Genomic DNA, 27425 nt, shown 5'->3' with positions numbered 1-27425 from the left:
TCTAGGCTTATTAAAATAAGACTGGCTCATTCACTATCAACATAAAGTTTCCAATCATCTTTATCCAAGGTTTTTTTTTTCTCAAATTGTCTTTCAGGGTATACCGAGGTAAGTTTTGCAATAAAATCTGTCAGTGCCTGTGATTTTAAGGTTAACTTAGGTAATATGTGTAGATCAAATTCGTTGAGCTCCATCGTCTATTTAATTATTTTTTTTTATATTTGAAATTTTTATAAGAGCTATCTTAGTGACTGATCGATCAGTTCATGGATTATATGGGCTTGAAAATACGACCTAAATTTTTTGGTTGAGGTGACAATAACATAAGTTAGCTTTTCTATGCCGTTGTAGTCAGTCTTTGACCCTATTAGTACTCTATTTACAAAATAACTCAATCTTTATTTCTTTTTTTCATCTCAGATCAGGGTCAAGTTGACGATTTGGTCTGTGCTAGCTAAGTATAGGTAAAAGATCTCATTGGGTCCTAGTTTGGACAAAATATATGAAAAGGATAAGAACTCTTTGAGTCGTTCAAAAGCTTTTTAGCACTGATGAGTCCACTTAAAGTCAAAGACATTCCTAAAGATTTTGAAGAATGACAAATATTGTTTTGTTAACTTGAACATGAATTACCTCAGGGTGGCTATTTTACCAGTTAACCTCTGTATTTCTTTTATCGAGGTCGATGCCTTCATGTTCAAGATCACTTGAATTTTTAGGTTCACTTTTATCCTTTTTTTATTGATTATATTATCAAAAAACTTACTCAATGTGACTTCAAAAGCATATTTATTCGGGTCAAGTCTCATATTATACTTTCTTAAAGTGTTAAAAGTTTCTTTGAGGTCTTTGAGGTGTTTGGTGAAACTTTTGCTCTTGATGATATGTTGACCACATATTTTTTCATGTTGCAGACAATATGATTTTTAAACACCTTGCTTACCAGCCTCTAATATGTCACCCCTACACTTTTCAATCTCAAAGACATTATCTTGTAACAGTAAAAGACTTTATCAATAATAAAGGCTGTCTCTTTCTTATCATCTTTTAGCATTTTGTTTTGATTATAACCAGCATAGGCATCCATAAAATTGAAGAGGCTATGCTCAGCGTTATCATCCACTAGTCGATCTATACTAGGGAGAAAAAAGCTATCTTTTGCCCAGACTTTGTTTAGGTTAGTAAAATCAATGCACATATTTCATTTTTTGCTGTACTTTTTTATCATGACCACATTGAATATCCTTTCAAGTAGTAAACCTTCTTAATGAAGCTTGCTTACAGTAACTTATCGATCTTCTTCTCGATAGCCTGTTGTTTTTCTGAGATAGAGATTTTTTTTTTTGTTAAATTGATTTTATCTTAATATTAGGTGTAACCTATAAACGATTACCTCAGTATCAATCTTGAGCATATCGGATGATGTCCAAGTGAACATGTAAGCATTATCTTTCAGAAGTTGAATTAACTAATCCTTATGTTGAAGTTTAGCTCCAATTTGCATATGTTTTCTAGGAATGCTATCCTAGAATGAAATTATTACGAGGTTCTCAGTCAGCTCAGATCAATTTTTATCTGAGTCTGATTTTTGATCAATTATCTCTCTTTATTTAATTAGGTCGAGATCATTTTTTGTAAAAATATATCTCGACATAATGATCAATATACTATGGGTAACTTACTGAATATGTATGTAGTGAAATTGATATGTATTTTTCATTTTATATTGTATTTTGGTCGGCATATTAGTTCAATATAAATGACATGTGGTTGTTTACACTTGCTTAAAAGCTCGATCATCTTTAGAGTTACTTTAAAAAATTAAAAAAAAAAAATTTTCTTTTTGTTAGAGCTTAAAAACAAATAGTGACTTAAAATCACATTTCTATAAGGTTAATCTTATGTTTTGAGCTCTCATTGGTGACTTTCTGCTTCTTATCAAATTTTTATGATCATCCTTCTTTATTTTGACTTTAGTTTCTGTAGAACTACCTATTTGCTTCCTAGTCCTACCTTTTATTATTGTGACATAACACTGTCCTATTGTGGACTAGTCTCTTTGGACTTTTTCAACCTTACTGGGTGTTGGGAATTTCACTTTCAAATAAGAAGCTGAACTTATAAACCATATAATAAATTGACTAGGTTGGCCCAATATCATGTTATAAGCTGATAGAACGTCTACATAAATAAATTCTATATCCAAGGTGATAATCTTCGATTCAATCCCCAAGTAGATCAAAAACTTGATTTTTTTTTACTGGTACCTGTTCATTCCTAAACCCCATGACTGTCGTGGTGATCGACTTTAATTGATTTTCACTAATTTTCATTTTTTCATATAGTCGTAGTACATGACATCGGTTGAACTCTCATTATTAAATAAGGTTCTTGTGACTATATAGTTGTACACTAAGATCGTGATTACGATAGCATCATTGTGTGGGTGTTTGATTCCTTTAAGATCTTTTGAGCTAAATGAGATCAATTAATCTCTTTAATTTTTTTTGTTGAGATACCTACTGCTATAATCATGCCTGAGTTAAACTTTTTCTTGGTTGAGGTGGAGCTACCCCCAGTGATCACATTAATCACTCCGATAATTAGTCTGTTATTATCTGTTTGAACCTCTTCTTGAATAGGTTCATCTTCTCGAGTTTTCTTTCTTTCATGTTTTGCTTTTCCTTTTCTGCCCCGGATGGACCCTTTTCGATTTTGCTTATATTTTATTCTAGATTGGTCTTGTCTTCTCTATCTCATAAATCTCTTAAGCTGACTTTTTCTTATCAAAGTTTTAATCTCAATTTTAAGTCACAATCTTTAGTGTTATGACCTATATCTCTGTAAAAGGTACATTTTTTAGTTAAATTCTTTATCATGTTCTGTCTCAGTGGTTTTGGCCATCTGAGGTTGAGGTTTCTTTCAATTTGCATCAAAATTTTCTTAAGAGAGATATTTAGTACAGTGTAGTTTCTTTCTCTACTGAAGCTTCTAGGTCTGTGCCATTTCCTTATTGGAGGACGATCGTAGAAATCTTTGCCTTTCTTATGACTGAGAAAGAAGGATGAGCCTCTTTCACCTCGATTAGTTTTCATCATAGCTTTAATATTTATGTATTTTTCAGCTATCAATAGGACGTTGACCGGAGTTTTAGGCGATTTAAGTGACAAAGTTAACTTTAAGTAGTACTTTTTATCATGGAGTCCACTTGTTAAAGTAGCTACGACCACCATCTATTAGAGGTATGTGACCTATAAAACTTTCACATTAAAACGCGTGACATAACTCTTCAAAGTTTCATTCTATCCTTGGTGGATTAACATCAAACTTAGAGTCGTTTTCTTTGCTCTTTGACTACTCATAAACTTGGATAAAAAAAAGTGGCTGAGCTATTTGAACGTTATCATTGACCTTAGTTCCAAGCTACTATACCAAGACTAAGCTACGTTTTTCAGTGTAGTAGCTAAGCCTTTGCACATTAGAGCCTCATCTGCCTCTTGCATTATCATATTAGTTCTATAAAGTTTCAAATGATCGAAGGTGTCAGAAGTATTATTGTAGGTTTCCAAGGTCGACATTTTAAACCCTTTGAGAGGCATGGCTCTCTTGATTTCTTCGATAAAGGACGAGGTCTCTAGGAACTTGAACTCATCCTCAACAGCAATTACTTTTTTTTTTAGCTCTTTTTTCATGGTCTACATTTGAGCTTTTAAATCTTTGTTCTGTTAAGGTTCGAGGTTTGTTTGGATTTTTTGGTCGTAACCTGTGTTGAATTATGGCTGGGGTAATGGTGGGTTGAGGTTGTGTGTTCTTCTTTTCTAAAGGCCAAAAAGGCTACCACCTTTTCGTAGCTCGGTTGTCTGATAGTAACTTCTCGACCAAGGGTGATTAAGTCAAACACTTTTAAAACTTATGATGGGGTTATAGTTTATAATATTTTCTTGAGAGCTTGTATCTGTTTGATCAATGCTTGAAATTATTTCATGGTTGGGCCTGCCTATGGTTGGGTTGGTCAATCGAAATGCTGACAATGGTTCTATTTCTATTCTGTTCCAATCGGGACCGCTGTCTTTCCTTCCTCTAAAGTTCTCTTTCTTGACAGCATTGCTTTATGCTTGGTTAATGAAAAAAAAAGTCTCTTACCTGGTGTGCCAAAAACCTATGTGGAGCTCTAACTTCAGGGTATCCCTGAAAAAACAAAGGAAAAGGGCCGTTAGAGATAAAGGCATGGTATGTTCTTGCGTTTGCATTCCAATGCATAAGTCAGAAAGATTCAGATAAAAAAAAAGTAAGAATAAGAGAAAAGGAGTTGAATGAACTTACCTTAATAGTACCTAAACTTTTATATTTATAAATAAGTTGTAAGAGATAATAAGAATAATTTCGAATTAATGTGACATTAAACATATCAGATCGATTTAACATACATATCAAATCAACATAAATAATAAAAATATATTTAATTATTTGTTAAAAACTTCTAAAAAAAATATTATTATACTTTTTTGACAATCAAATACCCCTAACAATTAGTTTGACGGCTACTTCTAATGTTGTGTTTTGTTGTACAAATGCTTGACGGGGAAGGACAACTTTCAAAAGTTGATTTGTTTATTGGGTGTTGTTTAAGAAAAATTAATCTGAAGTTACTAAGAGAGTGGCCCAAATAAGCCCCCAAGTTGCTTAGGCTATATATGTATATGCCAGCTGTTGTTCTGAATGGTGGGGGCACCGACCATATTTACATCTGTACTTTCTTCGTTCTCCATTATTGCTTTTGTTTGGGGACATTCAGATACAACCAATTAGAAGTTAGCCCAAATTATTATCGTAAAATAGTTTATATTTGATGCATTAATTTGTCTATGTATAATTTTTTATATATTATCAATGAATCAAATAATATTATTTTTTTAATAAAAAATATTAATTTTTAAAATAAATATATAAAAATTAATATTTTTTAAAATTTATTCATAATAAAGTATAATCATTTGATTTAATTTATTAATAAGATAATATTATCTAATTTATTAACAATGTATATAATATATATTAATAATATATTAAATATAAACTCCTAAAATATCTCATAAATACATAATTATTTGTCAACTTATTTGAATATCATTTAATTTTGTCCTCATACTTTCTGAAGTGTAAATAAAAAAAGAAAAAGAAAACCAAATGTATAGCTGATTTTTTTATTATATACTATTAATTAATCATGTTCTCAAGCGTATTATACCCAAATATTTGTTGAATCATAGCTTGAATTGAAGTAACATTTTGGTCTATCTCAATGACCATCCAACAAGCTTGTTATGCATCTTTCAAAAAAAAAAAAAAAAGGGTTGTTATGCATAAAGCAATACAGCTGATAGTCACACAGGAAAAGATTGTTACCTAAATATATGCTTTTTTGTCCAAATATACTTTGACACACCAAGTTCCTGTATTTCAACCAAATCCAAAATAAGAGGAGAGAGGGAAATGTTAGTACATTCTTTCATTTAGAAAATTCTTCTTGAATTACTACATCACCTATGAATCAGCGTTACGTGAAAACTAAATAAAATATAATGACAATTCAAAAATATATTTTGATTATCGCGAATCAAATATCTCCTAAAATTTATCATTTATCTAATTAATTCGGTAAATTCTCTGCTTATAAAGCTAGTTATATTATATGGTTTTGCAATATTTTATACCTTGGCCACCCGATTGTTACTTATTCGAACTCAATTAAAGTAGACAATGAACAACTTCCTCGTCCTACACCATATGTGAACAGATTAAGGATTGAGGAGAAACTCACTTTAACTTTTTTATTTGATGCCTTCTTCCTAAAGGAAAATCCTAGGTGTTGTCGATTTATATGTTGTCAAGGCTTTTGACCAAGCTTTTGCATGCCAATTACAAGCTTGGTTCTATGTATCAGGAAAAAAAGAACGTAATTGTGGCATTTTGAGGACCTTAAATTGGAATATTTAGGTCAATACCTAACTAAAATTTTATAAGCACACGTGGTTAATTGTTGAACCACAATGTCTGAAACCGTTGCTTTTTTTCAAGTTAATTTTTAATATATCACTTACAATAATTACATTAAAATTAATTCATCACAATTTAAAATTACGTGGATTTATCAAAACATTTGTTAAATGACTTCTTACATAATTTTTTATTTTAATTAAATAATTATAAGATTGAATAATTAAAAAAATTATAAGTAAAATACCGTTAGAACTCCAACGCCTTTACCTGTTATTAATTATAGGAAGATGGGGTGGCACATCAATGTGTCCGAAGTAGGAATCAGCAGAAACTGGTTTCCCCATCAAATGAAAAAGTATCTGGCTATCAACATATGATAAACAGTGATGAAGGAGACCCATAGATATCTGCCTATCAACATATGATATACGGTGATGAAGGAGACCATAGATAAGGTTCATAACAGGTGGCTTTTCTCTTGTGGTGCTGTCAAGTTTCAAAATTTATTGCTCCATAGATGAAATAACCCAATTGCATGTCACTCTCTTTTAGAATTAATTAGATATTCCAAATAGAATTGATAATTCCGAATTTGCATTAGCCCCATTAATTTTCCCTTACGATTGCACGTGATTGTAGTTTTTATATTTTTTATTATTAAAATTAATATTTTAATATTTTATTAATAGATTACACATGTAAAAATTTATATTTTTTTTACGAGATATTATTTATTTTAATTTAAAATTTTCATAATTTTATTTAAAAAAATCTCATAAAAATAAGCATTTAAGTATTTCTTATTTTCCAAGTATACAGTAATACCCTTTTCTTCATTTTTCCTTTCTCAAGTATTCATCATGATTTTTTGGCTTCTTTCTAGCTAGCCCTTTGATCTTAAAATAATGTTGTTGCAGGAAAAAAATGGCACATAATTATTTTGTTTTTTGGCTCCATTAGTTGATGGAAAATAATTAATTAACTTCATTTTCAATCCTTAAATAATTTTCAAAAAGTTGAATCATGATTAATGTTAGCATATGATCTGAATAAAAAAAATAGATCAAAAACCAAATGCTGCCAATCTGCCATTACTCTTTGCACTTTTTTTCTACAATCTTCTTGATCAATTAATAAACAATATATCAGAGATGAGAAAAAGGAAATAATGGTCGGTTTTTGTAGGGTCAAAGAGGAGTCTATTTCAGCTTTTGCAAAAGGGTACCAAAACAAGTTCAATTTCTATTTTCCATGCGCTAGATCATGTTCACACGTTTTCTTTTTTCTTCTTTTTCCCCCAATTTCTTCGGGTTATAGCTTTTAATCTCAACAACTTGCGGGTTTGGTAGGTCTCAGAGTTTCCTTTTCCTTTTCGCCTATCAGCTGCCAAAGTCTTCTTTTCCCTTGACAGCAGACACCATATGATTTCAAAGACATTCAATACAAATTATCCAAATCCCTGAAACAGAATCTGGAAAAGCTACATAATTAACAATTGAGATTGGGAGATTGTCTGGGGAACTTTCTTTTTGTTCGGATTATGAGATTTTAAACAGGTTGTTCTTTAATCTTTACAAGTTAATCAACAAGCAGTCTCAGTTTTTTGGTCAAGTCAGTCAGGGTCGCTTTGTTGGACTCGTGGTGCACAAAACCAAGATGAGCATGAACGTACCACGTGCTACTTTAAACGAGCAAAGGGAAAAAAGCAGCCATCAAAGATCAAACCCTCCACCAACCTTTGCCCTCTTTTCGGCTCCAACCGTCTCAAACAGAAATCAACATCCCCAAAAGAAAAAGCAGATAAGGGGTTTCCTATATCAAGCTCAATCGTGCATGGAAGAATAGTGTAAAGGTGATTATCACAGTAAAGTCAAGCTATTATAGAGCTGTCATGTTATCTAGTCTTGGTCCAGTTTTGTTACAAACTTCGTATCTCTCCAGGGAGGGGTCTTTTATGACTCTGGAATCTGCCTTCATCGTGAAGGCAAGCATGAGATTGAGATTTTTTCTTTTGGATATGGAAAAATTATCTGAATTTACCAAAACATTCTTATATATTTGCTTGTCAGCAGATAACATTCACAATTAAATCTGATCATATCTCTCGAGTGTTAGAGAGTAGGAATTCAAGAACAAAGAAGATTATGACAACATTTTCTATGAAAAAAAAAGTTGTAAAATATTCCATTTGCACCAATCAGGGAAAGGAAGTTGACTGGAACCAAGATTTTTAGAGAAACTATCATAATCTACAAGGAAACATATTCAAAGTACTTGCTCATAGTGGGAATGGAACCAAAAATCATTTCTCTCCCACTTTTTTTTGTTAATTTAAAATATGTTAACTAAAGAAAAGAATACATATATTATTTTTAAGGAGAATCACATTCCAAGTGTTTTTTATTTATATTCTGCTTCTAATGAGAGAAGGTTTGATGCTAAGAACATCCAATCTCTTATAGTTGAATTGGATGCTGTTGTGCTGTCTCAATTCTTGAATTAGAAATGAGTTGAACGTAAATCATGCAGAAGGATAGATTCAGGAAATTCAACATATCTCACGATAAAGTAATAGATCATGTGCAGATGGTTTGGGTATTTTGTTTCAACATATTGATTTATAAACTCATATTTTAGATAAACCTCCAATTGAAGATTTAGTCACTGGAAGAAGATATGTTGGTATAGCAACACTTTGTAGTTAACCAGTTAATCTGGAAATTATAAGCAATTCAACGTTAATGAAACATTCAACCTGTCAATCAAGGCAGTCGAAAACCCCAAAAAAACATATCATCCAAGAAGTCTTCTAATTCACAGAAACATCCGTGTTGGTAATAATTCAAATTTTATTAAGTAAAGACGCATGCACCCTTTCATGTCTATTAGTGGCAAGCTTAGACACTAAGTTTATTATACATGTCAAGGAGTGACACAAATATTAACTACCATAGGACTCTTGTTAGACATGTGCAATAAATTGCTTACTAAGCTTAAAATTATTAGCTACAAATAGGCTACAATAATTCGTTTGAATAAAAAAAATTACTTTCATTTAAACGTACAAGCCTTATACATTTTTTTAAAAGTTTATTAATTAGCTTTAATTATTTTAGTTAGCCTAATTACTTAATTAGAAACATACACTCCAACAAAGTGTACTTGAATAACAAAAAGAGGTTTCCATAAGGTGACAAAGAATTCCATAAACTTTAACCTTTTTAGGGTTCGATCTTATCATATCAGCATCTGATTAATTTTTCCCAAGAAAATTCCCATATAAGCCGCAGAAAATTTTGGTTCATAGGCTCATATATTGTTCTTATATTTTATTACCCATTTTCATTGATAGAGCATCTGTCATTTGATTTGCTTCTTTCATCATATTTTTTTAGATAAGAAAAAAAAATAGTAGTAGCACTACTAACAAATAAGGGTTCATAAGGAAGATTAATACGTAAACAAGTTGGCAACGCAATATCAATTCAACTGTTCGACGCTTTTTCAGTGATCCAATATCTTTACCTGTTTAACTGTGTTCTCCCAAGTGGCAGACAGAGCCAGAGAAAATCAATTCTTCCTGAAAAATATCAGCTTAGGGACGATTTTTTTTCCTTCACTTTCCCTTCCCCTACGCATAAAATCATTCAAAAGTCAATGAATTTATCATTAGTCAATCCACCATTATCCTGAGCTTTGCTGAGGACGATCTTTGGGTCTAGCTTTGACCAGTCGCGGATGCAAAGTTTGCTTTAGGATGTTAATAGACATCTTCAAAAAAATGAAAAATAATAAAATTTGAAAAAAAAATTGGATACTTATAAAATTTTCTTTAAACAACCTCAAAAGAAAATTAAAATAAAATTTTACTTAAAATATCCTAAATTTTTTTTCTAAAAACACGTTTTATTAATAAAATCAATAAATACATCTACGTTTCTTATATATATTCTTATATATATTATAAATTAACATTAAAAAATCATGAATTTACCGCTTGCTGTCACCTATTAACCCTTAACAGTGGCCAAATTTGTTCAATAAAACCGAACGTCAAGAAAGAAAGTGAGTGACACTCTAGTATTATTACACGTGAAGGGTACTGATAAAAAAATATTCTTGAATTTATCATTTGGAGATCAAATCTCCTCTGTTTCTTTTCTAGCCTCCAGACTCTGACGACTCGTCTACTAGTGTATTGAACACGATAATTACTACGTAATTGTAAGTGTCAAGGCAAAGCCTATTATCATAGTATCATTGTCTTTTGGGGACAAACTTCACTGAGTCTTGGCCCCTCAAAATAAAAAGGTGGCTGGTGCATGGCAATTGGGTCAAAAAGGAGCCAACTTGGAAGGTTGGCCCAGGCCGTAAAGCAGCAAAACAGGAACAATAAAAAGCTCAAGCAGCAACTTGGAAGGCAACAGCATGCTGGGTTGTGTGGGGAAGAGACCAGCAAATCAAAAGTGGACCTGCTTCCTGCTTAGGGATTTTTGTCCAAATCTACCTAAAAAACAGATGTAGGGAAAAAGTAAAAAAATTCGCATTTCATTCAACCTAGAACAACTTAGCCTGCTTGACCATTTTTTCTTTTTTTGTTATCTTTTCATTTGCCCCAGTATATGAGGGCCTTGTTATCAAAAAATGGTACCTTTGAAGTCAGACAACTTATTGGGCTTTAGATTCCAGATAAGTCGGACAAACGAATATCACTAAGCCCACATATCATCAGACAATAATAACATTGAGCCCAGCCCACGATATCAGCCTGCTAGTGTTCCATACTCTTTAATAATTTCCGACGGGGGTAAAATGACAAATTTGGACAGTCAAATCTAATGTTTAGAAGTACTTAAACATATTACAGTGCCTGGCTTTGAACCGTTCTTCTCAAAGAACCATCAGCATGAGTGAGCATTGAGTAACTGTAGCAGGTGAAAATGCAACAGCCAACATGAAAGTGGTTTTTTCCTTTCATACATATTAAACTGCTAGTAATAATAGTTCTTGATGTCTAAACTTAATTTACATGTTAAAAAATAAGTTCTCAGAGTTGAACACGTACATACACAACAGCAACCTGATATACAAGTTTAAAAAAGAAACTGCATCTATAGTAAAGAGCTCAAGCTCCTAAACAAGCTATTGATACAAAATTTAGTTATATCATGCATCACAGCTGACAACTGACACATCACATATGTTTCACCAACATTATTAAAAGCATAAAGAAGTCGCAAAGACATAAATATAACATCTAATACTACCAAGAAAAAACGCTGCTCGTCATTAGTAAAACAACCTCGTAAGCTTGAGTGCAGAACCAAAAAGTGGAAAAGATTAGGCAAACACCTCACCATTGGCTGTAGCAACTTCGGGATGGTAATGAAGCATTTCCTTCCACATCATCTCCCTAATCATCTCTTCCCCTAAATCCTCATCTATGTCAAGATTGATTGGCACCTGGGCTGGAGGATTGCAGTTAGGATCATACAAGGGTGCCATGTAAGGATGTTGGAGTGCTTCAGTTACACCAATCCTTTTTGAAGGGTCAAAAACAAGCATCTGCTGCAGTAAATCAATTGCCAAAGGATGGGCATTTGGATAAAGATGGGAAAGGGGGGTTCCATGAGAATATGGGAGTGATTTGATGTATTTCCTGGCTTTGGGGTTATCTATAAATTGAAGATCCTCCTCCTTCTGGCTGCCAAGGACGTTGATGATCAGCTTAAGTTGGTTGAGACACTCTGTACCAGGGAAGATGGGTTTTCGGCCAAGAAGTTCTGCAAAGATGCATCCGACAGACCACACATCAATGGATGTTCCATAGTTGTCACAGCAGAGGAGAAGCTCAGGGGCCCTGTACCAGCGAGTGACAACATACTCTGTCATGAATTGACCTTTGGCATTGCTAGTGCGTGCCAGTCCAAAGTCACAAATTTTAAGGTCACAATTTGCATTTATAAGAAGGTTTCCAGGCTTCAGGTCACGGTGTAAAATATTTGCTGAGTGAAGATACTTCAGGCCTCGAAGCAACTGCAAGAAGAAGAATGAATTACTACACAACAAGTACAGAATTTTGTAATATTTGATCATTTCCTGGTCACAATAGAAGCTTTAATGCAGAACTCCAGAACCCCAATCCCACATAATTATCTCAACTGAATTACTATATTACGGTGGAAGTCTCTTTATGTCCAAATGACTCTGAGAAAGTGGCAGTCAGGCAGATGCAGAACTTGGAAATATGTTTCCTAACGAAATCATTTTGAATAATAGGCCACCATTGATTCATAAAAGATTGTTGATGCATAATCATACTGGAACTATTAGTGAGGAAAGTAAAAGCTAGAATCTCCAAAACATGTTTCTCCCAAAACCTATCATGAACTAGCTCCCATCATATCTGTCCCCAAATGTTGCCAAGTCATGTTAAAACACTGGAGATCAATTAGCAGAAACAATCACCTTTTCCATCAAGAATTCAATATGGTGCTAAGGATTAATATAACAATTGGACAATGGCCCTAGTTGGTGATTGGAAAATTGCAAGAATAGAAAGCACATAAAACATCTAAATAAAAAGTTATATACTAGCATAACATAAATCAACAAGTGATATGCTTTTAGAAATACAAAAATCCACTACATAGCATCCAGGTTGTGAATACACGAATTCAAAATTTCAGCATTTAGTTTCTCTTCTTTGTCCAAAACTTCATTTAAGTGAATTGTAACGAAGTTTCAAGTAAGGCTGATATCAGTGAATGTTCTGTTATACATCCACAACACACTCTCTAGGTTTAAAACACTTGCATCCGAAATTGGAACCCCTTTAGTTCCTTGCTCCTATTGATAAACTTCTTTCAAGTGAAATGTAATGCAAGTATGCAACAAAGTAAGAGCAGTTATCCAATATTAGCCTAATATAATGCCTTGGCAGAGGAATCGGTAGATACCTGAAAGAGGAAATATTGACAGTGATCATTTGTAAGCGCTTGAGAAGACTTAATAATTTGATGCAAATCCGTATCCATAAGTTCGTAAACTAGATAAACATCCTTAAAGCTTCTCCTGTGAATCGGCATCATCACATCTTTCAAAGCAATCACATTTTCATGTCTAAGATGTCTGAGAAGCTTCAATTCACGCAAAGTTCTCAGTGCATCGACGCGATTCTCAAAGGCATTGTTTATCTTTTTAATGGCAACTTTCTCATTGGTTTCGCGATTCACAGAAGAGCAAACGATACCGTATGCACCTCTTCCGATAGGCTTGATCGGCACATATTTGGTGTCGATTTCGAACAATGTTTGCCACATGGAAAAGTAATGTTTGCCTTGGTAATGAACACCATTTGGAGGTTCAACTGGAGTTGCCATTTCCTTCTTTTACCAAAAGTTTGAAAAAAAAAAAGAGAAAAATTTACTGAATAACGAGATTCTATTATAAACAAAACTGTGCTGAATAAGGAAAAGAAAAAGATTCTATTATGGTTTGACTTCTTTTTAATAAAGTAAATTAAAAATTAATAAAAAAAATGAAATAAGGCGAAGAACTAAAGATACATAAAGAGATCTTTTACCTGTTCTGAAAATTTTATCAGAGATTCTTCTTTTTCCCCAAAGAACTGAACTTCGAAATATCCCGTGATACCGTTGGCTAAGCAACGTCCGAATTCATTTCAAATTTCTCAGAAACAATTGGGTAAAAACTTTGAATTAAAGCTCTATTTTCTTCAATGAAAACCCTAATTGAAAGGACGTCGTAGCTGAGCTTGAGCAAGGCCAGGCCGATCTCGATTTTGCAACATGAAGCTCGACAATGAAACTTTCACGGTCCGCAAATTTTCGGAGAAAAAAGAAAAACTTCGATTGTAATGTGATTTTTTTCGTCAACGATGAGGTTGGATGGGATCTATCCAGATAGGAAGATTCGTTATGTCGTCACCATCAGAACAACGACGAAACCAAACAAATTATTAGGATTTTATTTTATTTTAAATTTCATTTTTATTATAATTAATTATATTTTGGTTTTAAAGGCATTTACCGAGCACCGGATCTCGCTCCTGTAACGAAAGCTAGTGGATTGCGGATATTTTCCCATTCACGTAGGGGCCCGCCGAAGCAGTGACAAAGCAGGCGATCTTTTATTAGATTACGAAGGAAACTGGGCGTACGGCGTCGTCCCGGTTGAAGTGGAAAACAACGTCAAAACGACGTTTATTTTTCTGGTTGTGGATAAACGAAGGATATTCTTCGGGAAGCCTGTGGCCCGAAATGGACGTTTGTCAAAATTATTTGGTGAAAGCAGCGAATTTAGGCATTCCTAGTCGTTTAGTTTGACCAACAAGTAATGATACATAAAATAAGGATTTGGTCAGTAGCCATTATAGGATTAGAAGTTAATTATATGCTTTTTGGTCAAATAAATCTAGATCATTTATATAATTTTATCTTATTTATTTTATATTAAATATAATTTTGTCATTTGGAAAAAAAATAACGGATTGCGGTGAGCGTGGATCGAACACGCGACCTTCAGATCTTCAGTCTGACGCTCTCCCAACTGAGCTATCCCCGCTTCGATAAGGCAACTCAGTTAAATATTTTCTTAGATAAATAAATCCTTTTTTTTTTTTTTATCGGTCAAACCACAATCCTGAAGCCAAGTCTCCGTTCATTCAATTACGAATTGAAAACCTTTTCCACTCTATCGGCTTCGAAAAACTAAACCAGAGTTGAAAGAAAATCGCCATTACCATTTACGAGTGAACGGTGATCGGACCAAGGTTTCGCTTATATGGCCATGATTTCGCAGCTCTTTGTGCTTTCTCAAAGAGGCGACAACATCGTCTTCCGTGATTGTCAGTTCGTTCATCTCTGTTAACTTTTTATCCATTTTAATTTTAAAATTTTCCAATTTTATTATCTGCTTCTTGCATGTTTTAATTGAAGCTTCGTTTGAATTTAAAATTAAGACGAACATGGAAACGACAAAAGGAAAAGCAGCCAAGCTGATTTCTCTAATAATCGTAGCATAAAAATTAATTGTTTTTGTTTAATTTTTATTTAATTTTTTAATGCGACACAGATCGTGGCGAAGTACAGAAAGGCAGCGCGGAGATATTTTTTCGCAAAGTAAAGTTCTGGAAAGATGATGGAGACGGCGATGCTCCTCCTGCATTTGTAGGTATTTTCGTAATATAATCGTCATCCTACTACAATTATTTTTCCTGAATTAATTGCTATTTTTTAAAATTTCTTGTATTTCTCTCTGATAATTCATCAAAAAGAAAGTGAGGAAAATTTTTTTAAAAAAATTTGCTTAAAGAGTAACAATTAACAACCAAACAGGGCTTAAATTGTTAAACATTATGCATCCTAGACTTTGATTTTTCTGTTTGCAATTTGTTCTTATGTGTTTTTTTCGTGTTGAATTTTCATGTTGAATTAGAATGTGGATGGTGTAAACTACTTTCACGTGAGGGTTTCTGGATTATTGTTTGTTGCAACAACAAGAGTTAATGTGTCACCATCTCTTGTGTTGGAACTTTTACAAAGAATTGCACGCGTCATCAAAGATTACCTTGGTGTTCTCAATGAAGATTCATTGCGAAAGAATTTTGTGCTCGTGTATGAACTGCTGGATGAAGTCATTGTAAGTATGCGAATTGGGTCTCTCTATCCTTACTTTACGAATTTAGCATAGAAGTATATGCTGCTATTGGATTGTTTATCTGCATGCACATCAGCTGTTCCTTCTATCTATTTTATGGGGTTAATGTTTGGAGAAATTGGCAAGTTAAATGTGTTGGATCAATCTCTATAATGCCATCTTCAAAAACGTGCTTACTTGTCCACTTGTTGTTAGTGAGTTTGAAAGTTTTCCTAGTTTTAAGGATCTTTTCTCCCTTAATGGGGCTTATTCTAGTGGAGTAAGTTATTGATCCAAACATGGAAAGAATGTTTCTGAAAATGTTTCTTCTTAGAAAGGTCTTTTTTTCCTGCCAAAATAGTGAGAAGGAAGGGGGAGGTGGTTGGTGTAGTAATATTTTCATTAAACTACAAAGAGAACAAGCATGATGCTTAGTTTTACAGGGTATCAAGAAAATATTTTCTATGTACTTTTGTTTGATTTTCTGCATAATACACAAGTGATCCTTAAAATTTCATGCAGGATTTTGGTTATGTGCAAACAACATCTACTGAGGTTTTGAAATCATATGTATTTAATGAGCCAATTTTGGTTGATGTGGCCCATGTGCCAAGCCTTGGGCCAGCGGCTATCTTTATGGTAAAAATTACTATCACAAATCACATAATAGTGTTATTTTTATTGATTTTCAGCTTAAATCGGTTATTGATTTTCTATTTTCAGCAAGGGAACAAAAGAATGCCAGGAACAGCTATTACAAAATCAGTTATAGCAAATGAACCTGGCGGTAGGAGGAGGGAGGAAATTTTTGTGGATGTAATTGAGAAAATAAGTGTTACTTTCAGTGCTAGCGTGAGTACTTTCATTCATTTGCCTCAATATCAATATTGCCTATTTGTGGTCTGTCATAACTGGAGTCGTTTTGTTGCAGAAATAAACTGAAACATTAGAGTGCAGTTTTAATGATGTTAGTTAGACTGATGTAAGTTTAACTGATTTTCATAGGAGGACCTGCATTTTCCTGGCATGGTTGATATAGTGCAAGAAACATAATAAATTTGCTCCTAAGTTTACAGAGTTTCATAGGGGCCTTTTTCCCTTCTCATAGTTCTTCTTAATAATTTCAAATGGTTTGATTACTTGTTCTCATTTTTTTTTCTAGCGACCATTTGTTTTATTAGCCTCATATTCCTATTTCTTCCCTTTTCTCCTATCATATTTGTATTTAACTTTATTCCTTATTTTGTTTAATTAATACTTGGTTTCACAGGGTTATATACTTACTTTTGAGATTGATGGCACCATTCAAATGAAGAGTTACCTTACAGGCAATCCAGAAATTCGGCTTGCTCTGAACGACGACCTTAATATTGGAAGAGGTGGAAGGTCTATCTATGGTATTTCTCTACTCCAATATTTTAGGACTTATTTTTTTTTTTCAGGTTCAGTCATATGATACATTCTGGCTTCTATGTTTTTGCTTAAATGGACAAACTATATGATAAATTTATCAAAAAGGCTAAAACCGCATGAGCCTTACTTCTTCATGATTTTAGAACTTGTGTCGCTAAGAAGATTTCATCTTTCATCTGCCTAGAAACTGAATTTAAATCTTTATCATGTCATCCAGTATGATTGACAAGTATGGTCTGCAGTTTCTTTCCTTCAGCATAATGTTTTCACCAAATTGTGCCAACTTGTTATTTCTATGTTGCGTAATGTTATTTTGCTGCTCTTTGCGACAGATTATAGTAGTTCATATGGATCAGGTGCTGTGATTCTTGATGACTGTAATTTCCATGAATCAGTACATCTCGATAGTTTTGACATTGACAGGACCCTAACTCTGGTGAGTATGTTCTTTTACAAATCCTTAGCTTGTTTTACATTTTATCCTAGACTAAACCCTTTCCAACCACATTCTCACAGGTACCATCAGATGGTGAATTTTCTGTCATGAACTACCGAATGACTCAGGAATTCAAACCTCCTTTTCGCATTAATGCATTGCTTGAAGCAGCAGGATCACTTAAGGTGAGTTAAAAGCTGCCCCTATATCTGAGATTTAAATTTCTAGGTTTTTTTCCTCTGTTGGATTTAAACTTCCGATCTGTGTTATATCTTGTGTGCTTTCTCGCAGGCTGAAGTGATACTGAAAATACGTGCTGACTTCTCCCCAAGTGTTACTGCAAACAGTATTCTAGTACAGATGCCAGTGCCAATATATACAACTAGGTATTTCTGTTTACTATAGGTTACATTCTCTCAAGGGTAAATGGACAGAATCTAATGCTTGCTTTTCTGCCCAAGCACTGCAACAAAGTTCTCAACAGTTTCTTTCACCACTACATTTTATTTTCAATTGCTCAAGTAGACTTGAGAATACTAAATTTATAGAAGCACCTCCGCATTTATGATCATAAATAAGTGAGCAATCTATGACAGGACAAAGTGATGCATAAACCTTGCACTGACTCTGGTAGTAAAACTTCTTAATTGCTAATGGGGCATCACTCTTATGAGTCATTTTATAAGATGGAAGAGAAGAGGCTATGGGTGGGTTACAGAAAGGTCAAAGTATGTTGTATTGTTTGGAAAGGGGGTAGTTATGGAGAAGCCAGACTTCCATCAATATTACTATTTGATTTTTTTTCAAACAAATTAAATTTTAGGGTTAGCTTTGAGTTGGAGCCTGGGACAGTCGGAAACACAACTGATTTTAAGGAATCAAGCAAGAGACTTGAATGGGGTTTAAAGAAGGTAAGGAATACTTTTTCTTTTTGGGTGTCCCAAAGGATAGTTAAATTGATGTTTATGCATTTGCTCAGCCTTTCTTTTAAAAACCTCTCTTTTCCTTTCCTTTTCTAGCTTCAATCTAAACATAGTGTTATATTGAGTCATCAGTCTTGTAATATGTTGCAGATTGTTGGTGGGTCTGAACATACTCTCCGTGCAAAGCTGACATTTGCACAAGAACCACATGGTTAGATAATTTCATTTAATTTGTTATTTTCAACTTGGCTTTTTATCTCATAATAATCAGTGCCATGGGTTACTTGGTACAGGGAATATCACCAAGGAAGCTGGACCAGTAAGCATGACTTTCACGATCCCAATGTTCAATGCATCGGGACTTAAGGTTAGAACCACGTCTTGGTTGTTTGCATGAATCAAATTAAGTCGATATACCTATTGATATAGGTATTGATGATGTCACCTAGAGCATATAATATCTGAAACCACAGCATAAAGAAATCTAATGATGGCTGTTGGATTCGAATATAAATTTCTTCATTTATATGTTATGATTTTAATGATTTTAATTTTCAAACTGACTATCTCTATTTAATTTCTGGCTCAGGTTAAGTACTTACAGATAGCAAAGAAGTCGAACACCTATAATCCATATCGATGGGTGAGATACGTCACACAAGCAAATTCATATGTTGCTCGACTATGATAACTTGCCCTTGGAGTTTTTCCTTTTCAGTTCCTTTTTTAAATGACTCATACACCTTAAACGACTTCAAATGGCTGGAATAAAAGAAAAATAAAAAAAAAATGTTGATGTGCCTTAATTGAAGCAAAGCAGTCGTTGGTGCAATTGAGTCTCCATTCACCGTGCTTTTGGGTTTTGGAATCAGCATCGTAGTCATGTCCTTTCTAGGGTGGGAATATTGGGTTTGGAGATTGCTTTGTCTCCAAAGGAGCAGTTCATGAACATGATACTGATACGATTAGGCAAAATGCAATGTCCATCATCCAAAAGTGGCCTAAGCAATGTTGTTAGAATGACACAACTGCTGGCAAATTGATTGTCAATCGATTTGCTTGTCGGAAAACTCGAACAAAAACTGTAAAATTTTCACTATTTGTGGAAAATCTCCCAAGAACCATAGCATATATTTTGGAACTCGATTCTCCTTTACCCCAAATTTCAAATTAGCGTTGAAGAGAAAGTTGAATGGTCTAATCTTTCGCTCATCCTTGGAATGGTGAACAAAGTTGCCAGCCGAAAGTGGATTCCAAAGGATATAACTAAATCTAAAGATCCACATTTGCTTTTAAAAATTGGTTATTGTGGATATTACCATATGTTTACAATTCCCAATTCTTTTGACTACCGTGCGTCGACAATGGGAATCGCTTTCAATCATTTCAAATAACTAAACTTTGTTGAAGCTGGAAACGAAACAAAGCTTTATTAGTTGTTGAAAGTAGAATATAAAGCTAAACGTGTCCAGTAGCATAAAAGAATGGTGAATCTTTTAGTAAGTTGAACCTCAAAGCCAAGTTTGGAAAGAAGAATATGAAACTAAAAGTTTGATGGGATTAGTATTCGTAAGCATAATTAAAGGTATGCTTGATAAAAGAAGTCGGTTTCTTTAGTTTTCAAATGGTTTTCTTTTTCTCTTTTTTAACTAATGATATTAACATTTCATTAAATGACTCAAAGCCTAGTCTTTTTTTCTTCTAAAAAAAAAAAGGTGGATTCATTACTAAATAACAAGTCTGGAAAAAGAATACCAATAATATCATTGAACATAAGAGTCTTCATTCTATAAGGGAATCATAATTTCATGGAAGCTTATTGGTCGTTGACTTGCATCCAAAGCCATCTAATCCATACGTAAATTTGTTTCATGATGCATAAAAAATTTCTTTTTTAAATGAGTAATATCTATAATCTGATCCCATTTTTTAAAAAAAAATTACCAATGGGATTATTATTGTTATTATTATTGATAAATTTACAATTATAACTAAATAGTTTTAATATACATTAAGAAACAAATTTAACTCAAACAGATGCCAATCCAGGACATTCACGCTGAACAGATTCCTAGAGGTTATGAGTTTGATAGGAGTTAACCGCGTGATATTTTTTTCAGAGTAAAGAAAGACTGAGGCTCATGAATAGACTAGAAATGGGTTGATGTTGTAAATAGATTCTAAATTATGGTAAAATGTTAGATATAGTACTTAAATTTTAAAAATTTTTAATTTAATACCTGAATTATAAATTTTATTAATTAATACAGTATGAAAATTTATTTATTCATCATATATCATTATTTTAAATTAATCATGTTAAAAATGAATATTATATTAATTAATAAATTTATAATTCATTTATTACAATAACAAATTTTTAAAATTTAAGTATCATATTAAATTTTTCTTTATAATTTAAGAGACATTTATTATATTAACTCATTAGAAATTAAAAAAAAAAAACACATAATTAGATAAATATACATTTAAAAACAAGAAAAAATCAATAAACAAATTGAACTCTTATGGATTTGAGCTAGTCAACTTAAAGATTCTTAGATCTTAACATTAAGGCAAAGGTCGAATTGATATTGGTTTAGAGAGTTGAAAGCAAGTTTTTTTTGTTTCTTGATGCAGAAATTATCTCTTCTCTTGGTTAACCAACAATTATCCGTTTTTTTTTTTTTTTCTTAAATTACAAATAAATCCAATAGAAACAAGAAAAGGCAAACCAATTTCAGTAAAACTCTAGATATACACACACAGCACATGAAATCCATCAAAGGCCACTCCGGCAGCTGATGATGCAGTTTCCCAACACCCAAACAGGAAACACAGTCCCTTCAATTGTCTTATATGCCAAATCCAAACCCCCTTCAATATGTTTCGTCAATTCCTTCATTTGGATTTTTCACCCTCTTTTTGTTCTTTCTTGTGGCAGATACGCTGTTTTTCTGCTTCCAAACAAACCCACACCATAAAAAAACCCATCAAAACTAACAAAAATAGACAACTTTCATCATTCATTTAAAATTTAAATGTGCAGCAGCTAGCATGGTGCCAATTCCCATGGTTTTGAATAGAAACAGGAGGGAAGAAGGGAAACCATGAAAATGGCCCTTAACTATGATGAGCAGCATTTGAGTTTCCCTTTTTAGATTACAGCATATCTACAACTTTTGACTTATAAATCAAACAATATCTTTTAAGACTATCCAAAAAAAATATATATATACTTTGAAAGAGTTTAGTTGCTTTGGTGGTAATTGTAAGGGTGTAAGTGAATAAAACTTTTGATGAATCATTCATGAATATATTTGGTTTCTGTTCATTTATATTCGTTTACTAAATTTAATAAATGATCTTGAATATTATTTGTACGTTTATTTATTAAATAGATTGAACATGAATAGTTGTATGTTCATTTATTTATGTTCACGAATAAACTTGTTTACGATTCGTTTAAAATTCATTTGTTTATTATTTATTTACTATACATTTGTTATTCGTTTATAATAATATTAATAAAATTATATTTTTATCATTTATTCTAATCATATTTTAAGATTCATTTATATTTGTTTAAGTTCATTTATGTTCGTTTAAAATTTATTTGTTTAAATTTATTTGGTTTTAATTTATTTATTGTTCATTTATATATATTCTTAAATATATTCATTTAATGTTTATGAATAAATTCGTTTAACTTAATTAAACGAATACGAATTAAATATGAATAATTTATTATTTAAACAAATAAATATGAGCAAATAAAATAATTTTTTATCAAACATGAATCAAATACAAATATCTTTAAAAATAAATAAATAAATATAAACATACATCTATTCATTTATATTTAATTTATTTACAATCCTAATTAATCGAGGGGATACAAATAAGAGGTTGCGCAGAGCCAGAGAGGATTGAGTCCATGTTTTGCCAGACCGTTGAAAGACCAAAAAAATAGTACTTAGCCCAGAATTTGAGCCAGGAATCAAGATTCTATTCCACCACGAACGATACCTAAAAATTTATATATATATATATATATATATATATATATACATACTGATGTACTGTACTTAAAAACCGGTTTTGGCATGTCACTGAAAAATGCTTTAGCAGAAGTGGGTAAATCAAAAGGGAAATTAAAGATGAGCTCATTATAAGCACACATATGTGACCTCTCATCTTAGCCTCTCCTCTACCACCCCACTCTCCGCCCCTCCCCTAAAGGAATCTGATCGTACTATCACCATATCAAACAGTAGATCTTCACCTGTCCCACTGTTTTTTTTTTTTTTTTTTCTCTCATAGTCTACAAAGTTCAAAGCTCTTCTCTTCATCCTTTGTCTTTCAATCAACTCCTTCTGACTTCTTTGTCTCTCTGTCTCTTCCCTTCTCCGCTTCTTTCTCAACTGTTTCAAGAACAAAAAGGTGGTTTAAACATGTTGAAATCAGCAGAACTCCCAGAATGTTTTTACCAAAACAAGCCAACCTTAATCAGTCCGAACACCCCAACCCCAAAGCATTCCTTGTATCTCTCCAACCTTGATGATCAAAAGTTCCTTAGATTCTCCATTAAATATCTCTACCTTTTCAAGAAATCTGTTAGCCTAGATATCTTGAAACATTCTCTCTCCAAAGTTCTTGTATATTACTACCCATTAGCTGGGAGGTTAAGGACATGCAGCCTTGACGATCAGAAGCTGGAGATTGATTGCAATGGTGAAGGAGCTGTCTTTGCTGAAGCTTTCATGGAGATCACTTGCGATGAGTTTCTTGAGGTTTCCTGGAAACCAAACACGTCTTGGAGGAAGCTCCTTTACAGGGTTGAAGCTCACTCTTTCCTTGATATACCTCCTCTTGTAGTTCAGGTCGGCTTTCATTTAACTAATAAATCTTCCCTGTACTTAGCTTTTGATAATTATTTAATTCTTGGTTCCATCAATTTGTTCCTTTCCATCCCAGATAAAAAAATTTTTCTTTTTTGAGTTGAGATTCCCAACTTAGTTTAATGCTCCAAAATCATTGAGTTTACTAATTATAGATAAATAATAAGTACAGTTCTTCAATGTCATCTTTCTCCTTGGTACAAATGCCTACTGCACCAACGTTTTTACTATGAGTAGTAAAAAATTCATTTTTCTTTAAATAAGATTTTGATTGGAAATTTTGTATATAAAAAAGAATAAATTTAAAAAAATTTATCTTTTTATATAATTCAATTCGATTTAATTTTAAATTAATCGAAATAAAAAAATTACCGCACCAAATATTTCAAACAAAATAATAATAATAATGCCTACTACTATATTTCTTTGATAATGCAACCATCAAGCAAATTCTTGAGTACAATGCAATGGGAAATGACATCACTCTGTTCATCTGATGACTGGTGTCATTCAACCATTACATTGCCAGACGACACCGTTTTCCCTTGCTTTTGTAAAAATTTGTTCATGTTATTTTCAAAGAAAATGACCTTTCTCCTCGCAAATGTTGCTTCTCTCTTCTTTTGTTCCTTTCACCAGTTGCCAGTTGGAGAGCTTTTTTTTTTTTCATCCTTTCTCCTTCTTCTTTTATTAAATTAGGACATTTTCGATTTTTTTTTATGTCTTTTGAGTTATTGTTAAAATCAGAGATATTTAATTCTGAAATTGATTTTAATATTATAGCTATCAATTCAATTATGATATTTTTAAATTTTGTTTGAATTTAATTTCTTATGAGTGATATCCTAAGAATATATTTTTTATATTGATTTAATAGAGAAATTACTCTTTAAAAAATTAGTCAAATATGAAATTATGCGTAAAATTGAGTACTTTATCTTAAATTTTTATTTTTTTTACCTTTGAATTTAATTTAATTTTTTATTTTTGGTGCAGGTAACGAATCTTCGCTGTGGAGGTATGATCCTCTGCACCGCTATTAATCATTGTATATGTGACGGCATTGGCACATCCCAGTTCCTGCACGCTTGGTCCCACTTGGTCACTAGCCCAGCACTTGATCTTCCCATTTTACCCATCCACTCCCGGCACGTGTTGAAACCCCGAGATCCTCCTCAAGTTACCCATACCCACCTCGGATATACCAGAAATAACCTCAAAGACTGCAATGGCCACGTGGACATCAGCCAGTATTTACAGTCCCAGCAACTGGTGCCAACATCCTTAACCTTCACCACCTCCCACGTCCTTCGGCTCAAACGACAGTGCGTTCCATCCCTCAAATGCACCACCTTCGAGGCACTGGCCTCGCACACGTGGCGCTCGTGGGTTCGATTCTTGGGCATGTCCCCTTCACTTAACGTCAAGCTCCTGTTTTCCGTCAACGTTAGGAAAAAATTAAATCCGGAAATGCCGCAGGGCTATTACGGGAATGGATTTGTTCTCGCTTGCGCTGAGAGCGCGGTAAAAGATTTAGTCACCGCGAATTTACACCACGCGGTAAACTTAATCCAGCAAGCCAAATCGAGTTTAACCGATGGTCATGTGAGGTCAATGATTGATTTGTTGGAGGACAAAAATGTCAAAACGGATACTTCTTTGAGCTTGGTAATTTCTCAATGGGCTAGGTTGGGGTTAGAGGATTTAGATTTCGGGGAAGGGAAGCCTTTGCATATGGGCCCTTTGACAAGTGATATTTACTGCTTGTTTTTACCGGTGGTAGGTAATTTTGATGCGGTAAGAGTGCAAGTTTCAGTGCCAGAGTGTATGGTTGAAAAGTTTGAGTATTACATGAAGGAGGGTCTTGATACAGAAGAAAATGGAGATATAAATGGGTTTCATAATGGAGAACAAAATGGGTTAATTTGAAGAAGCTGCTTCAAAGTTTTTTTTTTTTTTTTTTTTTTTACTTTCTCTGTTAATAATGAGAGAAATTACTGTAATTTCAGTATCTTAAGGTGAATATCTGACTGCTTTTTTATTATTATTTTGGAAAAGTATTTAAATATGATTTTATGTTTTATTATAACTTTATAAATCTTAATCATACGATATTTATGATGAGTAAGAAGACTGCTAATTAATTTTCTTGTATACATGCGGATTTTCATTATAAATTTAGGCCAAAATGTCAAATACGTTGAATTCATTGATAAGAAAATATGAGATTGTGCCAAATTAAGAGACATAAAAATCTCAAAAAAGTCATATAAATCCAACAGAGTTGTCATCATCGTTTAGAAAATTCAAAATCATATATATATATATATATATTACCTTAATTAATTAAAATTAAATTCACTGTGGTTCCATTTGAAATGAACTGAGCTATTATTTCGTATAATTTCCACCAATGAAAAATGGATAGATGGCCCGCCCCACTTTACTTTATGACATTTTTTATAATATTTAATTTCATCATTATAATGATTAATTTTATTCTGATTATAATTTTTAATCTCATTATTTATTTAAATAGATTTTAAGAAGTTAAAATTATTATATCTTAAAAAAATTAAATTGAATTTGATTCTCTAATCGGGTTTTGCTAACTAGTGTCTGAAAAAAATTTTACATTTGATTAATATTATCTATAGAAATATTTTTGTATCAAATGTAGTTGATAATTAATATGATAAATTGATTTAAGGTTTTTTTTTTTTTGGCAAGATAAATTTTAGAGTAGATAAATTATTTAATCATTCAGATTAATGTAAAATATGTCGAATCTGATAATTTAAAATAGATGACTGTAAATTATACATTCGAGATAATCACAAACGATCAATTGCAGGATTTAAATTCAAAAATTTTTTATCGAAAAAGAAGAATCTCAATTAATTAAATCAATCACTTGTCGATAATCGATTTAAGGTATTGAAACTTTAAATAAAATATTACTACTACTACTTAATATATAATCTATAATATTACAAACTTTCTTATCGAGTTTGATATTGTTTGACATTGTAAGTAAAGTGAAATTAATATATTAAAAATAATAATAATAAATTAAATAAAATTAAGAATGCATATGTATTCTCACTTTAAAAATTAAAAAATATATTTTTTTTTTCACCCATATAGTGGTTTTGCCAATTCTAATTTTAAAGAATACCCTAAAAAAATAAAAAATATTTTGGATGCATCGAGCTGGGGCACATAGGCTCCTCTACTTAGCATATTCATTAAGAAAATCCACTATTATTATTAATAATGGAAGCAGATGGGATAGCATATTTTGGAGAGATGCTAGTAATTAATAGTAGGACCGACATTAATTAGGTATATCGATTGGAATGAGCATCCAAGAGAATAAATTTCCTTTATTGAAAAGCAAATCATGATCGTCGTCATTCAAGAATTTCAAAGGAAAACGGAGGGGATTTTACTGTTGTCCGACCCGACTTGGCTCTCTCATGACTCACATGCTCAGTTTTTAAATGCCATTTTTGTCATCAACCCAATAACAAAAACCATTAATTAACCCCTTTTCATTACAGCTAAGCAATGAAATTTGATCTACATATGCTTTGACTGGAATTATTTTTCAGTTTATAAGCACTTGGATATACATTCCACAATATTTTTTGAATAAGGTAGGTCGTAATTTTAAAATAAAAAATATATATTTTAAAATGTAATTAACTAAATTAAAATTTAAATTTTTTATCGCAACATTTTACTTTGCTTGATTTTGAATTTTGAATTGTTAAATACTAATCAAATAATTAAGTGGAAATTATGGTGTAAAAAAAATTTAAAATTGCTATATAATGTTATGGACGGTTTTTAAAGAATCAAGGGCAAGTGAAAGATATAAAATATTAAATTTGAAATTTAACTCATTTAATTTATTAAATTATTTTAAAAATAATATTTAATAAATTTAAGTACTTATATTTTTTTTTATCTTTATATTAAGATCTCTTTTATAAAAATTAAAAAAAAAATCAATAATTCGTTACTATAGGACAAGGCCAATAAGATAAGGGTGGGTTTTTCTAATGATTTTCATAAACGATGAACTTG

The 27425-nt window shown here is 32.3% G+C and overlaps 3 protein-coding genes and 1 non-coding gene across 8 annotated transcripts; 2 read left to right on the top strand and 2 right to left on the bottom strand.

Moving 5' to 3' along the window:
* Positions 1–10941: 10941 nt before the first annotated feature.
* Positions 10942–14008, bottom strand: LOC111312746 (mitogen-activated protein kinase homolog NTF3). 2 transcript variants are annotated; one of them, XM_022913321.2, is made up of 3 exons: positions 13586–14008; positions 12960–13385; positions 10942–12036 (listed from the first exon to the last, which is right to left on the bottom strand). In XM_022913321.2, exons 2-3 carry the CDS (start codon positions 13380–13382, stop codon positions 11341–11343), a joined length of 1119 nt encoding a protein of 372 aa, XP_022769056.1. In that variant the 5' UTR covers positions 13383–13385; positions 13586–14008; the 3' UTR covers positions 10942–11340. The 2 variants fall into 2 exon arrangements, with proteins under 2 accessions (XP_022769056.1, XP_022769057.1); XM_022913322.2 differs by having other exon boundaries at positions 12960–13388; positions 13586–14001.
* Positions 14009–14513: 505 nt separating this feature from the next.
* TRNAF-GAA (transfer RNA phenylalanine (anticodon GAA)) lies at positions 14514–14586 on the bottom strand. The gene has a single exon. It is a non-coding gene; the product is annotated as a tRNA-Phe (tRNA).
* Positions 14587–14669: 83 nt separating this feature from the next.
* LOC111312745 (AP-4 complex subunit mu-like) lies at positions 14670–19573 on the top strand. Of its 4 annotated transcripts, none has more exons than XM_022913319.2 (13): positions 14673–14869; positions 15097–15191; positions 15460–15663; positions 16183–16299; positions 16384–16512; positions 16931–17057; positions 17406–17509; positions 17590–17694; positions 17801–17895; positions 18333–18420; positions 18583–18643; positions 18726–18799; positions 19022–19573. In XM_022913319.2, exons 1-13 carry the CDS (start codon positions 14806–14808, stop codon positions 19118–19120), a joined length of 1362 nt encoding a protein of 453 aa, XP_022769054.2. In that variant the 5' UTR covers positions 14673–14805; the 3' UTR covers positions 19121–19573. The 4 variants fall into 4 exon arrangements, 3 of the variants coding, with proteins under 3 accessions (XP_022769054.2, XP_022769053.2, XP_022769055.2); XM_022913318.2 differs by having other exon boundaries at positions 14678–14869; positions 15097–15203; XR_002692955.2 differs by lacking the exon at positions 18333–18420 and having other exon boundaries at positions 14670–14869; positions 15097–15203.
* A 3056-nt stretch (positions 19574–22629) lies between these two features.
* On the top strand, positions 22630–25462 carry LOC111312744 (alcohol acyltransferase 9-like). Its single transcript, XM_022913317.2, has 2 exons — positions 22630–23315; positions 24330–25462. Exons 1-2 carry the CDS (start codon positions 22887–22889, stop codon positions 25260–25262), a joined length of 1362 nt encoding a protein of 453 aa, XP_022769052.1. The 5' UTR covers positions 22630–22886; the 3' UTR covers positions 25263–25462.
* Positions 25463–27425: the final 1963 nt, after the last annotated feature.

The sequence above is a fragment of the Durio zibethinus genome, chromosome 1 (genome assembly GCF_047325235.1).
Source record: "Durio zibethinus cultivar Kanyao isolate XHJ-2024 chromosome 1, ASM4732523v1, whole genome shotgun sequence".
Taxonomy (NCBI): Eukaryota; Viridiplantae; Streptophyta; class Magnoliopsida; order Malvales; family Malvaceae; genus Durio; species Durio zibethinus.
Note: the sequence above shows the minus strand (reverse complement) of the source record. Positions and strands in the feature narration are given on the sequence as shown.

Excerpts from the sequence above, each read along its gene's own strand:
- LOC111312746 (XM_022913321.2), bottom strand. The coding sequence starts at position 13,382 with ATGGCAACTCCAGTTGAACCTCCAAATGGTGTTCATTACCAAGGCAAA. Across the intron at positions 12,037-12,959 it reads GTCAATATTTCCTCTTTCAG|TTGCTTCGAGGCCTGAAGTA; the intron begins GTATCTACCGAT and ends TTCTTCTTGCAG.
- LOC111312745 (XM_022913318.2), top strand. The coding sequence starts at position 14,806 with ATGGCCATGATTTCGCAGCTCTTTGTGCTTTCTCAAAGAGGCGACAAC. Across the intron at positions 16,513-16,930 it reads GTGTTACTTTCAGTGCTAGC|GGTTATATACTTACTTTTGA; the intron begins GTGAGTACTTTC and ends TTGGTTTCACAG. Across the intron at positions 17,695-17,800 it reads AAGCAGCAGGATCACTTAAG|GCTGAAGTGATACTGAAAAT; the intron begins GTGAGTTAAAAG and ends GCTTTCTCGCAG.
- LOC111312744 (XM_022913317.2), top strand. The coding sequence starts at position 22,887 with ATGTTGAAATCAGCAGAACTCCCAGAATGTTTTTACCAAAACAAGCCA. Across the intron at positions 23,316-24,329 it reads TACCTCCTCTTGTAGTTCAG|GTAACGAATCTTCGCTGTGG; the intron begins GTCGGCTTTCAT and ends TTTTTGGTGCAG.